Here is a 17,238-nt window from a genome sequence, read left to right on the forward strand (position 1 = left end):
TCTGGAGAAAACTGCAGTTCTTTGTCATCTTCATATATGAACTCTTGATCTCTCTATTGCACAAGACTTCAAAGATGTAAAGATGGATTAGGAATAGTGATCTGTTTACCCTGCCCATGTAGCAGAAGGACATCAGGAATCTATCTCAAACTGAACTCCAGTGGACCCCTGTTTCATGTTGCATGAAATCTTAGTGCTGTTGGAAATGTAAAAGTAAATAAAAATGCTATTTTTAAGTTTAATAAGTTTAAGAGCCAGCTGATGCCAGTGAAACTGAGTATTTCTTTTACAGCATGACGTTTTAATTCTGAAATTCACTGGGAAGTGATTACAGCAATATATAAATGTTTATGCTTTCCAAATATTTTATTTCTGCAGTGTGCATGTTGTCTTTGGACTGGTTATTTCTGGTTTTGAAGTAATAGAACAAATAGAAAATCTGAAAACTGATACTGCAAGTAGACCCTATGCAGATGTACGAGTTATTGACTGTGGGGTGCTTGTTACAAAATCAGCAAAAGATGGTAAGCATATGTAGATCTGAAGTTAATTGAATGTTGACAACTGTTTTCAGAGAGTATGAAAAGTCTGCCAGTATCTAGAAATCATTATGGGGACTCTCTACAGCCTTAATTAATTCTTTGAAGTCTTTAAAACTTAAATTTTGGTGTTGATGAGGAAGGCTCAGCGAGGGAAAAAGTTTTCTGACCTAAAACCTTTGTGCCTTGGAGAACATATGTTTGCTTGCTGTTCTTAATTAATGTCTGAGGTTAATGTGACATACTCAAGAAGTAATTAGAACTTAGTTTTCTGTGTTTGAAAGATGGAGATACAAATATAAGCTTTCCTTGAAGTTCAATTTTGTGTGGTTTCCATATGTTTACTTTAAGATCAGTTAGCCTTAATGTATGTGATATATGTAGTCAACATAATTTTTCATTTTCATGAGAATTCATAGGGAATAAATTATCTTAAATCCATGTTTGGACAGTTGCTGTAAAGTAATGGAGTGTTAACAAGTTTCAGCTTTCTACTTCACTTGTGATTTTCCTTAAGGATAACGTGCTTATTTATGTCCTTCAGAGAAAGTCAAGAGGAAAGGTAACATAAATGTATGAGAATGCAGAAAGGAGAGAATGAAAGAGTTGTAGAAATAAGACTGAGGCAAACATTTTCTTAACCCTTATTTTGTAACCTGGATATTGCTTTCTAAAGAAACTACTTTTTTTACTACAAGTGGTTATTGCTCATCTGTATATACTACTCTAACCCGAAGGTGTGACCTCAGTGTTACAACCTAAATTTTATTTTCAAAGGACAAAAGAAGGGGGAAACTTTCTTAAAATTATACTTACTCCTCAGCCTTCCTTTAATACTAGCTTAGCACAAGTTAACATTCAGTGTCACTTATAAACTTAGTGTATTAATTTTAAATTGTTTTGGCTTTGCAGTGACATTTCATCTTATAGTCGAAGTTGAGCAGGGAAGTTCTTAGAGTTTATAGTAACTAAAGGCATTTTTTTTTTACAACTCTGTTGGAAAACTTGGTATGCATTTAGACTAGAAACAAACCTATAACTATTATTGTATTTTAGTGCAACTGTCTGAAAAAAGTTCAGAGTTTCCTTGAAACAGTACATGGATTTATTTGTATATCTATAAATCTGTATATTTTGTGCTGTATCTATACACTGTAAATTTAAAATATCTCTCTTAAGCTTTGGAGAGGAAGAAGAAGGTATGTTCTGACTCAGAAGCATCAGACTCTTCCTCCAGTGCATCAAGCTCTTCAGAAACTTCATCTGAAAGCGAAGCTGAAAACGAAAGAAGCCGAAGAAGAAAGCGGAAGAGAAGAGCTAAAACCAAACAGTCAAGGAAGCGAAGAAAGGAGGAGAGGAAGAAAGAGGATCCAAGGTGCAAGCGAATCTCAAACCAAAGACGGTGACTAGTCTCTCAAATTAAAGAATTCCAGAGAAATTCAGCTTTCTTTTTTTAATAGAGCACATGAGCAATGCATATGAAGGTGCTTTTATTCTAGAAGTTTTATTTTTGATGGCTGATTTATTTATTCTTTTTATGAACAAACTGAAAAATAAAAAGCCAAGCTTGTTAGGTGGCATTTTTTATGAAACATTTTAAGACCTCTGTAGATAGAAGTTAGAGCGACTTCGAAGTAAGTCTCAGCATGTTAAAAGTACTTAGGGGACACTGCGCCTGTGTTTATAGTGAAGCATTTGGGGGTTGGACCCGAGGATCTCTCAAGGTCCCTTCCACCCCCTGTGATTCTATGATTAGACAAATGAGATCTCTGAGTTCTATTTGATTATATTATGTAAATATTTCATGACAAATGGCAAATTAAAACCAAAATTCTTTGCTGTGAAGTGAACCTTCTTCCCAGTAACAGCAGTTATGGAATCAGTTTTGGTTATTAAACCCTCTTAAGGCATTCTGTGATTTGGACTCATCTAGGAATTTGCTTTGAAAGGTGTCAGCTGGTAAAAACACTACTTAATTCTGATTTATCAATTGATTTTCCTTGTAGCAGCCCATCTGACAAGAGCGATGTAACAGAAAAAGCAGCTGATGTCACCATGAAAAGGGACAAACCTGTGGTACGGCCTGAAGAAATTCCCCCAGTGCCTGAGAACAGATTCCTGCTGAGAAGAGATCTGCCTGCTGTCAGTGTGGAACCTGAACCGTAAGGACCACTGAGCTCTCTTGTCTTGTTTTGGTGGGAACTATGCTTAGAATTCTCCTTCTGATATTATATTCACAGAATCACAAGGTTGGAAAAGACCTTTGAAGATCATCGAGTCCAACCATTCCCATCCTATGCCAAACCATATCCCTAAGTACCTCATCTACCCTTTTTTTGAACACATCCAGGGAAGGTGACTCAACCCCCTCCCTTCCTGGGCAGCCTGTTCCAGTCCCTGACAACTCTTTCAGTAAAAAATTTTTTTCTAATACCTGCTCTGACCCTGCCCTGGGGCAGCTTGAGCCCATTGCCCCTCCTCCCATCTCCTGTCACCTGGCTGAAGAGACCATCGCCCACCTTGCTTCAGGTAGTTGTAGGTGGTGATAAGGTCTCCCCTCAGTATATTGGCACTACTGATAGAGTGGTGGTTGGACCCAATGATCTCTTGAGGTCCCTTCCAGCCCCTATGATTCTGTGATAGCAAACAGTGGATGTAGCATCAGAATTTCTAGATGAAGTCATTTGAATTGTCCTTTTTACAGTTTTCTTTGTAATACTCCATACAACCTGTCAGGGATTTTCAGTGAAGTCTAAGGAGTTGCATTGGTCCTTAAGGATTGTGCCTGTTACAACCTTAATAACAGATGACACAAAAGAGAGTTAATAATTCCAGAAGAAATCTTGCAATGTAAACCACAGCAAATATTTGCAAGGTAGACTTGATTGGCAGAGGTGACTTTCTTTTTCTTAGGCTGAAGAAGAAACTGGTTCAGAACCAGTCAGCAAGAATTTCATGACCTGTCTAGGATTTTGAGAATAAGAGAAATTACTCCTTTTGATTCAAAGGAATTCTTGAGTTTGTGAATTACTCTCCATTTGCTTTGGACTTTTAAATTGCAGTTCAGTTCTTTTTCTATCAAAAAGACTGGGATGAGCTAATGCATTACTGTCAGATAGCTTAAAAATTCCTTTGTTGGGGATTTTCTATTTCAGCTAACAGTATAGTTTCATGTAAGCCTTTTTCTTGGAACTTTATTCATATTTCCAAAGCCTTAGTAACTGCTGCTGCTTTTGAGGATGTGGCACCAACTCTAAATAGGAGTGCTGAATTACCTCTCCTTGCTCAGGGAAAAAAGAAGGCTTTAGGACCTGTGGTCTGTAGAGACTTGTCGTGCCCTATCCTGAGACACTGTTGGATAACTGAAACTAGAGATGCTGAAACTATTCTGTCTTCCTAATTTGCAGACCAAACACAAGTTAACCTCTTCAGAAAAAACACATATTGCTTAAGAGTGTTCTGCAAGGTCACTCTTAGTGTTTATTTACTCTTGGGAAGTCAGACTGGCTATATATTCTGTTGAAAAGTGTGTGTAGAATTGCCTTACCTCACAGGTGTGTCTTCCTTTATTTCATGGAGAATTCACTGAATTCTTAGTACTGCCACCTCAAAATAGATGATTAAGATGAATATTTTTCATGATTAACTTAGTGTAAGCTGTTTTCCATGTAAGCTCATAACTTATTAATTTATTTAGGAAGCTTCTGGATTCTGCACCAGTTCTGACTGACCAGAAACCATCGGTCTCTAAATCTGGACGAAAAATTAAAGGAAGAGGCACAATAGTATGTCACAATCTTTTTTATTACTATTTTTTTCTTTTCTCTCACCCACAGTATCTTCTCTGACCTGGAACTTTGAATTTTCTTGGAGCCTTTGTGTAACCTTTAACTATTGTTGACACATTGTAGATGTGAGCTTAGAAGGTTGAGATACTGTTGTCAGGTAGCTCATTTTATAACACTGGTTTTAACTGTCCTTGTTACCATCTCTTTACTTAGTGTTGATTTTCTCAAACAATCTTCTACTCAGCTACCAGAAGTCTTTACACATAAGAATAAAAATTATTTCCTTTAAAGATTGAAATTAATTCAGCCAGATTCATCTCCTGTCAGCCACAAGCTCTAAAGTAATGAGAAGTGACAAGAGCTTTTACTCTTCTCCACCCCTTCCATTTCTTTGCTGTTTGTGTTGGGCATTAGGACCATAACATGTTACAGTAGGCAAAACTGTTATGTGGTGTCTGAAGTTTATAGAGCCCCTTCTGATGTAAATTGTTTGTCCCCTGAGTTCTGGTATTTGCATTTTCTGATGCAAAGTTCTCCTGTCTCTTATCTAATAACCCACAATTTAGGGCCCACAACACTGTGTAGCTACACCCTGAGTCAGCTGGAAAGAAAAGCTTTCATAACTCTGCATTTGATTCTGCTGCATTTCAAACTGTGTCATACCCTGACTGAGCTTATTCTTCCCCTTCAGAATGTTTTCTTTCGTTGATTTAGGAGATGGCATTTGGGTATCCATAAGCCAAACCAAGGCTTGGTGCTGCCTAATTGGGGGGGGGTTGGACCTGATGATCTCTGGAGGTCCCTTCCAACCCCTGCGATTCTGTGATTGTAAAGAGATCAGTATCTCTGCAGCTGAAGACACTTTTCACTAGAATGCTCTTAACAGGGGCTCATCTGAATGTGATTTTCTTATGTGACAGCCACTGGATTTGAGAAGGACTTTTCTACTGATCCCCATGATGCAATTATTTTAAGTCACAAAATTAACAGCTTAAATGGCCATAGTGTGGAGCAAGGTATTGTAGTGTTTGAGCCTTGCCTGAGAACCAACCCTTATTTCCCAGTCTTGATGTTGAATCTCATAGCTGTCTTTGCTGTATCTGATGGTTCTATTTGTATTTAACAGTTGTGATATCAACTAAAGGAAACCTTTTAAACTGAATGGTTTTAAATACTTATGTAAGTAAAGACTTCTGGAAAAAATAGCTTAAGGCTGAGTGGAGTTGACTTTTGCCAGGGATTTGGGTGTCTGTGCCTTGTTTTCTGTAATTCTGGCACCCTCAGCAGAATGAAGAGTGAAAACTAGTAATACCAGTAATAATTTAGCACCAGCAGTTAGTTGGAGAAACACATTTTCCTGGGGTCTCTAGTAGATTAGCAACAGTTCCTATCCAGGTTAAACTTGTGTGATATGTTTTCAGAATCCTTGTTTGTAGCTTTGAATCTTCTCAGGTTCTGAGAGACTCCTGAGCATAATATAAAGAGTGGTGAGGTGCTGGAACAGGCTGCCCAGAGAGGTAGTGGATTCCCCGTCCCTGGAGGTGTTCAAGGCCAGGTTGGATGGGGCCCTGGGCAGCCTTGTGTAGATCCAGGCCTGGAGGTTGGTGTCCCTGCCTGTGGCAGGGGGGTTGGAGCTCTATGATCCTTGGGGTTCCTTCCAACCCAGACCATTCTATGATGCTATGATTCTATGATTAAAGAATTCAGGAGGTCCATGAAGCCTTTGCAACCTGCTCTATGCCATTCATCTGTGAAAGCTTTTTTTTAAAGTAACCATTGCTTCAGCTTAAGGAATAGGGAAGCTCAAAAATCTTCATGGCACTAATCATTTTTATTCTTTTTCATATAAAGAGGATGTCTTAAAGACTCCTTCCTGCAATTAGCTGAAGGAACTGATCCATGCACCTTTCTGGTTTGATTCGGGGGGGGGGGGGGGGGGGGCAACACTATTTCTTTTATGTTACTTGCTCTAAGTGGCTCAAATAATTGAGTAAAATCCAGACAGTTTTCTTTATTGAATCAAGGAGCCTCTAATTTCCTCACAGAATTTACCTAAGTGTGTATCCCACTGGGTAATGGAAAATAATGAGTTAGCAGTATTAGTAGCAGTATTAGAGCTTTTTTGTGGCTGCACAAGTAGTTCATGTTGCCCACTTAAGTGCTCTGATGAAGTATAATTTTTGAAGTATGAAGCTTAATGACATTTTTGTGAAAGGACTTGGTTTTTAGTTGGTGGGCTGATTTTTCTCCTTTTGCTTAGAAAGTGTCTCTTAAACTGAATTCCCATTTCTGAAGAGCTGAACAACAGTAAGATTTGAAACAGGGTCTGTTCAAGGCCAGGTTGGATGGGGCTTTGGGTAATCTGGGCTAGTGAGGGTGTCCCTGCCCAAGGCAGGGGGTTGGAACTAGATGGGTTCCCTCCAAATCCAAACCAGTCTGTGATTTACTCTTATAAGTAGATAAATGTGTGTGAACTGAAGCAAAACATCCATGATTTAGTATCCTGTAAACAAAAGCTGGTTGCCTTCAGTAACTGTGTTATTCTAAAAGGTGTTACACAAGGGGAGTCTGGTACTTCCTCAATCTTTCCCTTTGTTTCTTTAAACAAAGGGTTAGCTGCTGGCCCCTCTGGAGCTTTGTGTAACACTCTGAGTGTTGAAGGACACAGTTGTAATCCAGTCTCATGTGCAGGACACATGCATACCAAAAGTGGGTTGTTTTTGGCAGGAAAGCTAGAATTAGCGTTCTCTCCATGGACTGTGTGTGGACGCTGTTGCCTGGCTTGAGTTATGAAGTTGTGTGTAAAATCTCTGTGAGACACACTGGATATTTTCTGTATCATCCAGTGTCTTCCAAAGAACACTGTGCAACAACCTTCCTTTGCTTTCACAGCGATACCACACCCCACCCCGCTCACGGTCCTGTTCCGAATCCGATGACGATGACAGCAGCGAGACCCCTCCTCACTGGAAAGAGGAGATGCAGAGGCTACGGACATACAGACCACCCAGTGGGGAAAAGTGGAGCAAAGGAGATAAGTAAGATCCTTACTACAAATTTTAAAAGTCTTAGTTGTTTTCAATAGCTTTGTGTAGATGTACCATATCATCTATGATTAAATAAGAAATGCTGTCATCTTTATGGTTAACACCTTACATTCAAATTCCAAAACTTCTGACACCGGATGAGCTCATGCTGAAAAGTGTCAAGGTCAGACTTGTTTCTGATGGTGCCTTCTTGGATACTTAAAGTTGGAGCACATTGATTTAGGAGATGGCATTTGGTTATCAATATCTGAAGGGTAGGACACAGGGGAAAATGGCCAGCCTCTTCTCAGTGTCTGTGGGGACAGGACAAGGTGCGATGGCTCCAAGTTAGAGCACAGGAAGTTCCACACCAATATGCAGAGGATCTTTTTCACAGTGAGGGTGAGGGAGCCCTGGGACAGGCTGCCCAGGGGGTTGTTGGAGTCTCCATCTCTGGAGATGTTCAAGACCCATCTAGATGCCGACCTGTGTGACCTGTCCTAGGGATGCTGCTTTGGCAGGAGGGTTGGACTCAATGATCTCTGGAGGTCCCTTCCAACCCTTACAATTCTGTGATTCCCTAAGAAGTAACTGATTGACCTTACCAGCTTCCTGTTGCTTTCCATAAAACTAGTCATGTCAGATTTACCTTAGCCTCAAGCCTGGTTATATGGCTGCTTTGGATACCAAAGACAACAGCTGAATCCACAATCTGATACTGGTTAGTGAGCTCCTGCAGTTAAACTCTGTGGTGGAAGCCAGCCTCTCCAGAATTTCTGGTGACTTGATACTAAATATGCATGCCTATCAAATTACGATAGGTAAACCTCAAGAGGAAAACTAAGTAATATTATATATGAGAATTGAATCACAGTAGATGTCAGATATCTCTCTCTGTACTGTGTTCAGTTTATTGCTGTATTACATCATGCCAGCTAAAAGAATATAAAGTAAGATCGTGTTTTAAAATTCATATTTAAGTGTGGTTTAAGAATCCTTTAGTTAGGGGCCTGGACTAGGGCAATCAAAACACAGAAGTCTCTTTACATAGGTTCTACAATAAGCAAAATTTGGTGATGTTGGCTGCTTATAGAGAATTAGCTCTCTTGAGTGATAATGATTCCAAATCTAAAAATGAGTGTGACAAGCTCACTCATAACACAATTTTCAGGTAGCAGAGTTAGGGAAAATGCTTAGGTTATCTGAATTTCCACTTACTGGGGGGCTTGTTTGTTTTCTAGGTTGAGTGACCCATGTACAAGCAGATGGGATGAAAGAAGCATATCCCGGAGATCAAGATCCTGGTCGCATAACGGTTACTCTGATCTAAGTACTGTGAGACACTCTAGCCATCACAAAAAGCACAGGAAAGAGAAAAAGAAGGTGAAGCATAAAAAGAAATCTAAAAAGCAGAAGCACTTCAAGAAGCACAAACAAACAAGGAAAAAGAAAACATCAGCTTCATCAGAGAGAGAATCCTCTCGTTCCTTCCTCAGGAGGACGAAGTTATCTTGTGATCGTGAGAGGAAATCGCGTTCTTCTTCACTGTCTTCTAGGCATTCATCCAGAAGAGACTGGTCTAAATCTGACAAGGAAGACCAGAGCTCATCATCTTCATCAAGCAGGGGATCTCGATCATATTACAGGTCCAGATCTAGATCTAGGTCTAAATCAAGATCTTACTCCCGAAGGAGTTCTAGATCAAGGTCAGCCTCTAAATCATCGTGTTCTCGCAGTAGGTCAAGGTCAAGTTCCAACACTAGGCATCAAAAGACAGTTTCCAATTCTCCACAGAATATTTCAACAAGATTAAACGAAAGTAAGTTGACCAAGACTGCTGAGCCTGTACGAGCAGTTGTACTCCCCACTGACAAAGTTGTTGTACCACCAGTTGTCCCAGAAAACCTCCCTGTTATACCCTTAAGTGACAGTCCACCCCCTTCTAGGTGGAAACCAGGGCAGAAACCATGGAAGCCATCTTACGAGCGCATTCAGGAAATGAAAGCTAAGACGAGCCACTTAATACCCACACAAACTAATTACAACCTAGTAGTCATTAAAGAGGTTAACATCTCTTCCTCACACCTTAAGCGACAGAGGAGTTCAGATAGCGATCGAAGCGGCTACTCCAAGTACCGCAGCGACAGAAGCTCCGACAGTTGGCAGAGATCAAGAAGCAGGTCCTCCCGAAGCAGGTCATACTCAAGGTCTTACAGCAGGTCTAGAAGTCCATCTAGCTCTAGGACAAAGTCCCGTTCTTCTGGCAGATCACCATCACAGAGTAAATACCGCAGCGACAGGTCAGGGTACAGTGAGTCAACGTCTTACTATTCCCCCAGCGATGACGACAGGCACAGAGGCAAAAGAAAACCTGCATCGAGTGATCAGAAAGCTCGGCCTCTTCAACAGAGGCAAGAAACGAGCTCTGAAAGCACTCTCCCTTGTAAGTGTACAAAAGACTACGATGAGTCTTCTCAAGGGGTGAAAGAGAGTGACAGTTTATCATCTTCAGATTTCTCTACTGACAGCGAGCGTTCTGCCAAAACAAAAGGAGTCCAAGAAAAAGAAGGCCGTTTCCAATTAGATGGAGACACTCAGAAACAGGATAAAAATAGCCAGAATCCTGAGAGGGGGGAGGAGAAATCCAAGTGTGAGCGGGATTCTGATCATGCTAAAAAGAAAACAGCGAAGGAGAAATCTTCTGAGCAACCTAGAGGGGGTGCAAAAACTAAACGAAAATCCTACTCAGGTAGCAAATGGGACTCTGAATCAAATTCTGAAAGAGGAGAGGCAAGGCATGATGGGGGAGATTCCAGACCTTCCTCTAGTAAAGAAGAAGGAGAGGCCACATCCGAATCTGATACAGAGCCTAATGTTACCAAAAGGATGAAAAAACCCAATTCTTCAGAAGGCTTTCAGGATTCTGATTGCACGTGGAAGACAAGCAAGCAGTTGTCATCTTCTGAATCGGAGAGTTCTGGTTCTAGCTCACCAAATGCTAAAGGAAAGGCAAAAAAACACAAACATGGATCTAAAAAAACTCTTAAAAAGTCTCATTCCAAAAAAGCAAAAGAAAAATCAAAAGGGAAAAAGGAGAAGAAACATAAAGTTCAGAAAAGAAAAGAAACGTTTCACTGGCAACCCCCTCTGGAGTTTGGTGAAGAAGATGATGATGAAGTAAATGAAAAACCGGTTGCCAAGGATGATAAAAAAGAAAAGCAGCTGGACAGGGACACAAAGGATAAAAACCAAGTTCATGAGAAGGATGAAATAGTCAAGGATAAAACAGGAAATGGTGAAAAGTCTGGTGCAGATGAAAAACTGGTAGGTGAGAACTCTACACATGATGCCTCACCAGATCACAGTAACATTAATAAAGATAGCACTGAAACCAGTGCTTCAACCAGTGTGTTAAACTCAGGAATAAATGTGATCTCTTGCAAGAATGAGGCTGAACAAGTTGAAGACAGTAACCAGAATGGATTGGAAGATGTCATCCAGACAGATGACAACATGGAGATTTGTACTCCAGAACGTAACTCGCCAGGGAAGGTTGAAGTGGATGTTTTGTCTCCTGTCATTCTCACTGCTAAACCTCAGGCTTTAAGTGCTAGTGTAAACAAAGATTTACAGGTTGAGACCCCTGAACAAGATGCTGTCAGACTGGGAAACAATATTACAGAATTTATTAACATTAAAGAAGAAAAAGAAACAGTCAGGCAAGAAAATAACTCTGTGCCTGTACCTAGTGCTAAAGACTGTCCTGTGAAAAGTGAACCTACTGAGAATACACAAAGCAATACCATAGATAACAAATGGAAGCCTTTGCAAGGTGTTGGGAACTTACAACCAGCAACAATTAGTACTGCCACAGAAGTTAAGAACGCAGCTTCAGCACCAGAGCCTAAACCAGCAGGTTTAAGAATTGAAATAAAAACTAAAAATAAAGTAAGGCCTGGATCTCTGTTTGATGAAGTTAGAAAAACAGCCCGGCTGAATCGAAGGCCCAGGAACCAAGAAAGCTCCAGTGAGGAAGAATCTCCAAGTAGAGATGACAATAGCCCATCCAGGAGTCTCACTAGGTCACGAAGCAAATCAGAATCCAAATCCAGACGCAGAACCAGGTCCATCTCTTACAGCCACTCCAGAAGTCGATCCCGAAGTTCTACGTATTCATACAGGTAAGAACTTTGTGCTGCTCCCCCAGCCCACCCACCCTGGTAACCTGAAACTTCTGGTGCTTTTTAAAGTTGTTTCTCTCTTAAACAACTCAGATTGAGCAAGTATAGAATAAATATTTAACTTAAAGCTTTACAGTGCTTCTGCTCCCTATTTTCAGCTGCTCTTCTCTTCAGTTACCTTCTATTTCCTGCTTTTTCAAAGTGTTTCGTTGATTGTAGGTCAAGAAGCTACACGAGAAGCCGAAGCAGAGGTTGGTACAGTAGGGATCGGTCAAGAAGTCGAAGTAGTTCTTATCACAGCTACAAGAGTCGTAGGTAAGTATGTCTAAATGGAGATAGGACTGGGGTGTATTGCAAAATAAGTAGATTAGGTGTAGTGGTCTGATGCTCCAGTCCCTGAGTGGGCTGGAAATGTGCTTGATCTGCAGCATCTGCTTGAAACATGCAAGTTAGGAAGCTTTGAAACCAGACTATTCCCTTACTGAAAAATAATGAAGGTTAATGTTTGTTTTGTAGTATGGATAAGGAATTCTGAACAAAACATGCTCTTCTCACTCCCCCTCTCTCTTCATTACTTGTTTCTGCTTAAAATGTCTTGGTGCTTTTGTTGTTTTTCAGTCGATCCTATAGCAGAAGTAGATCCAGGAGTAGTTCTTACGGTCATCACAGTCGATCCAGGTATGGATTATCATTTTATACAAACTGTTTATTATAAAAATAGCTTATCATAAGAATGTCCCTTTTAAGTCAACTTTTGAAAGCTGAAAATAACCAAAATCAGCCTGGCATTATGCTTCTAGATGATACAAGTAATAGTGAGCACACTTCCCTTCATTGCCAGAGTAAAACTGAGCTATAAATAGAACAGCTTGGTCGCTTGTTTATTAGTGAATGAGGTTTTTACTGCCTCTGCATTTCATGGAGAATGCTTAGTAAGTCTTTTCTAGAGATTTTTACCATGAAGATCCTTGTTCTTGTACTTAAAACCTTTATAAAATGTAGAATTATTGTGTGCCATATCCTTCAAAAGTGATTTCTTTATAGCCACTAATCTCTGTGTGTTTTAAAGACCTTTATATACATTTAAACAGTGTTTTAGACAAGAAATTGTAAGTTTACAAATATGTTCTTTTCCCTTTAAAGCAGGTCATACACATACGATAGTTACTATAGCAGAAGTCGAAGTAGAAGTAAAAGGAGCGACAGCTACCGGAGATCTAGAAGCTACGACAGGCGATCCAGGTATGTGCCTGAGGTCTAGAGGTGGACTAGGCAGGGTTGGGCTGTGGTTGGACTAGATCTTAAAGGTCTTTTCCAGCCTTAAGTGATTCTATAGGCCATGAGCAGTATGCCCTGGTGGCTAACAGGGCCAATGGGATCCTGGGGGGCATCAAGAGGAGCGTGGCCAACAGGTCAAAGGAGGGGATCCTCCCCCTCTGCCCTCTCCAGGCCCCACCTGGAGTGTTGTGTCCAGCTCTGGGCTCCCTGGTTGAAAAAAGCCAGGGATCTCCTGGAGAGAGTCCAGAGGAGGCTACAGAGATGATGAAGGGCCTGGAGCATCTCCCCTATAAGGAAAGGCTGAGGGAGCTGGGACTGTTCAGCCTAGAGAAAAGATGACTAAGGGGGGACCTTATTAATGCTTATAAATATCTTAAGTATGGGATGCCCCTTTTCAGTGCTCTGTGGAGACAGGACAAGGGGCAATGGCTGCAAGTTGGAGCACAGGAAGTTCCACACCAATCTGCAGAAGAACTTTTCCCCAGTGAGGGTGAGGGAGCCCTGGGACAGGCTGCCCAGGGGGTGTGGAGTCTCCTTCTCTGGAGATACTCTGGACTTGTCTGAATGCTGACATGTGTAACCTGTCCTAGGGATCCTGCTCTGGCAGGGGAGTTGGACCCAATGATCTCTGGAGGTCCCCACCAACCCCTGTGATTCTTTGATTCTATGATGCGTTGATTATGTTTTTCCTATCATGACTTGGACAGTATATTATGCAGAAGAAATGGCAAAATACATACTTAGGCTGTTTATGACGGCTTATCCCCTTTTTTCCACCCAAGCACAAATAAAAGCTCATTGTCACCAAAAGTAATAATTAAAACCAGTCAAAATTAGAGCAAATAAGTGAGGAAATCAGAATTTGTGATGGACTGGATTTGAGGATGGAAAAGAAACTAGCAGGAGAGATTTTAGAAGGCTCCAGTATATTGTATTTATGCATTCAAAATGAGCTTGTTTGGGGTTTACTTAATAATTTTAAATGTGAAACTGTAATGAATTAGCTCTCCAGATTTAAATCAAGTGCCCTGTTACACATTTAAGCCACCTGCTGTGCAAAGAATTGCATTGGATAGTCAATTTTTTTTTTGTTAGACTGCAAAAGTGGATTTAAAAAACTGGATGGGAAATTTAAAATTGCAGTGCTATCCAGAATGAACTTAGAACTTACCAGAACATATTTGGAAAGAACATTTCACTTGCAAATTCAGTGTGCTTGTGATGTCTCTAGGGTAAATTTTATGCTCAGTTCAGGGGAATTATATAGGTGTGAGTAAGTGGAACAGGATGAGTTTTGTACCTTCTAATGTATCCCATATTACTCAGTGCTTCAATCAGGCAGATCTCTGATGTCCTTGTACCTATTTTCGGGGGTTGGACTCAATGATCTCTTGAGGTCCCTTCCAACCCCTACAATTCTGTGATTCCATGATTTTTTTTTTTTGCAACTTTTGTACCAAGTCCTAATGGACTTTGTTCTCACCAGTTTCACCATCCAGCTCACACAGCTTCTATCTTGTGTTTGAGGGGAAATGAATGAGATGAAATGAAGAGTGTGGAAATAAACTTACAAAACCATTGGTTTAGGATGTTGGGAAGCTTCAGAGAAACAATGTTGGATTAGCATATGCTCACCTTTGATTTAGGAAAGCTTTCCTTACAGGCTAGAAAATTTCCAATGAAAGTTTATTCTGTCTCTATTTGAATACATCCTGTAGCCTGTCTGAAACCATCTGAACTCTATCTTGAGGTCTGGCCAGGTGCTGAGCTTGGAATTCTTCTGGATAAGCCAAAACAATTTTAATCTACAACTTCCACTCTGCAAACACTCACTCCTGTTGCTGTTCTGGGGCCTAATTCTTAAGACCCTTTTTCAAACAAAAAGCTGCAATATATATAAAGTGAGGATTTGTGAAGTTAACCTTAGCTGAGAAGTGCTTGCAATATGAAATGATACTTACGAGTCAGCTGTTAGCATTCACAAAAGCAGTTATTTTAGGTGATTTCTTAGCTGTATCAGAGAAAGCAACAACTTCTGTAGCTCCAAGTGCAATTTGACTTGTTACACAAGGGTTTTCATCATTATGTTAATGATTATTTCAGGTTTGAATGTCCCTCAACATTTCACTTTACATGAAATACCCTGTAAAAAACTTCTTGTCTGCCATCTTCTTGCCTCCTGTGTGTCTGCCTTAATGATTGATTTATTTTTTTCCTGGTGCAATTTTGGGTTTGAAGCTCAATACACATTTTTTGAGGCTTTTTTTCATCTTGTTCTTTGTAGATCTTACGGCTCCGACAGCGAAAGCGATCGCAGCTACTCGAACAATCGGAGTCCCAGTGAAAGCAGCAGATACAGCTGAAAATGGTTCTCTGAAGATGGAAGCAGTAATAAATAACTCTTTTCAGTGTTATATTAAGAAAAAGAAGCCCAGCTGATTTGACAGTGTCACCAGTGAAGTTGAAGGATGTTTACCGAGTTAGCTGAAACTTTATCATTTAACAGTGAACTCAACTGACTCTGTACTTAGAAACGTTGAGCTCAACTCAACTGATTATGATTATTATTATTATTTTTTAAGGTTTTTTTTATGTCAAATGCTACTTTTACAAAATACAAGGGAGGAAAACCTCAATTTCCTTCAGTTGGATTTTCCAAGCCACGAATGACACCGCTTTTCTGGGTGCGGCGATCAGTGCTGACTTCAAGTATGTTTATATAAACACCGTAGGGCTTTCAGCCTGTTACTATTAAATACATGCTAGCAACTTGAAAACTGTGAAGAAAGCTTCTTACAAAGGCTGCCACTTCTTGTTTATTAAAATCCTTTATTTTCTAATGCTCAAAGATGGGTTCCATGCTGTCTTGTTTGCTGTTCATCGTGTTCTATATGGTATATACACCACAGCTCGGTGATGAAAGCAAAGCCCGCTGCTCTGTCTTAATCCTTAACTGTACTGAGGTCTGAAGAGGGTGAGCTTGGACATGGAAGGAGTTATGGAGCTGGTGAGCGCTGAGCAAGAGTCTGACAAATGAGTTTTCAACCCAATATCCAACTTGTCTAAACTTTTATGCTTTAAAAGTGAATCTTGTGACTAACAGCCCCGTTCTGAAGTGAAGGTGGAATTTCCTTTCCATTCACATCACAGTGCTTGGTATGCTCCAGCACGTTCTGAAGCTGAATGTTTTAAGCTCTTGACTATATCATGAGTTCATTCAAAACACTTTTTTCAAAACCTTTAACATGATGAGGAATTTCAGAGAAAACAAACCATAATTGTCCCTTTATAAAATGTCTGTAGATTTATCCTATTTCCCCCAGGGAATATCAGGTATTATTATTGCAGATACCAAACTACATAATGTTAAAGTGATAAGACTACAAGAAGACTGGAATGCCTGGTAAAAAGCATGGACAACACTGCTTTTGGAAGTTTAATACCAAAAATGACTCCCATCTTACAGGTAAATGGTTTGCAAAAAAAAAACTGATTTAAGCTGAAAAGCTTTGAGAGTTTTTTTTTTTTGTCTTGCAATTCTGAATTTGATTTAAAATAACTTGTAAAGTTTTTCAACCTTCAGGAAGTTGTGTATTGAGAAACAAGGTTTTTTAATGGCATAACATAACTTGAAAAGCTGAGTCTGTAGTGAAAAAGCAGACTAACACAGCTTTATTAGAGCTAATGAGTACTGTTATATTATAATAGTTTTCATTACTGACTTTCTGTACTACTTGAGATGCTTTCCTTCTCTCAAATGTTTTCAAATACTGAAAATGAATTTTTTTTTAAAAAAAACTCATCAGGATCCAACAGCTTTGAAAATTAAAAGTGGTAATTTCTTGCTTAGCCCTCGCTTCGTTCTGTCTCTTTGATTGAATTAAGCTGCTGGTGCACTTCTGAAGCATGAAAAGGAAGTTCAAAGTGAAGTTGGAAGCCCATAATGATGCCCACAAACAGCTGAATAAGCCATTTCCACTGAGATTCCTACAGCCCCATTTATCATCCAGCTTTCTCTCAATTTTTTTTTCTAGAAGAACCCTAAACTCCTGGACTTCACAGAATCATAGGGGTTGGAAGGGACCTCCAGAGGTCATCAGGTCCAACCCCCTGCCAAAGCAGGGTCCCTAGGACAAGTTGCACAGGTCGGCATCCACATGGGGCTGGAATATCTCAAGAGAAGGAGATTCCACACCCCCTGGGCAGCCTGTCCCAGGGCTCCCTCACCCTCACTGTGAAGTTCTTCCCCATGTTGGTGCAGAACTTCCTGTTCTCCAACTTGCAGCCATTGCCCCTTGTCCTGTCCCCACAGACACTGAAAAGGGGCTGCCCATTTCCCCCTGCATCCCATACTTAAGATATTTATAAAGATTATTAAGGTCCCCCCGTAGTCGTCTTTTCTCCAGGCTGAACAGCCCCAGCTCAC

The 17,238-nt window shown here is 40.3% G+C and overlaps 1 protein-coding gene across 3 annotated transcripts; it reads left to right on the forward strand.

Annotated features, from left to right (window-relative positions):
* Positions 1–409: 409 nt before the first annotated feature.
* On the forward strand, positions 410–16,655 carry NKTR (natural killer cell triggering receptor). Of its 3 annotated transcripts, none has more exons than XM_084260390.1 (10): positions 410–524; positions 1,719–1,941; positions 2,546–2,701; positions 4,237–4,324; positions 7,220–7,365; positions 8,595–11,534; positions 11,754–11,849; positions 12,153–12,212; positions 12,681–12,776; positions 15,097–16,655. In XM_084260390.1, the coding sequence occupies exons 3-10, from the start codon at positions 2,595–2,597 to the stop codon at positions 15,173–15,175; spliced, it is 3,612 nt and encodes a 1,203-aa protein (XP_084116516.1). In that variant the 5' UTR covers positions 410–524; positions 1,719–1,941; positions 2,546–2,594; the 3' UTR covers positions 15,176–16,655. The 3 variants fall into 3 exon arrangements, with proteins under 3 accessions (XP_084116516.1, XP_084116515.1, XP_084116514.1); XM_084260389.1 differs by having other exon boundaries at positions 411–524; positions 12,678–12,776; XM_084260388.1 differs by lacking the exon at positions 410–524 and having other exon boundaries at positions 1,793–1,914; positions 12,678–12,776.
* Positions 16,656–17,238: the final 583 nt, after the last annotated feature.

This window comes from Gallinula chloropus, assembly GCF_964237585.1.
Source record: "Gallinula chloropus genome assembly, chromosome: 2".
Taxonomy (NCBI): Eukaryota; Metazoa; Chordata; class Aves; order Gruiformes; family Rallidae; genus Gallinula; species Gallinula chloropus.

Bases quoted from the DNA above. Each gene is read 5' to 3' on its own strand.
- NKTR (XM_084260389.1), top strand. From the start codon at position 2,595: ATGAAAAGGGACAAACCTGTGGTACGGCCTGAAGAAATTCCCCCAGTG. The intron at 4,325-7,219 runs GTATGTCACAAT...TTGCTTTCACAG, and splicing joins TTAAAGGAAGAGGCACAATA to CGATACCACACCCCACCCCG. The intron at 12,213-12,677 runs GTATGGATTATC...TTCCCTTTAAAG, and splicing joins GGTCATCACAGTCGATCCAG to CAGGTCATACACATACGATA.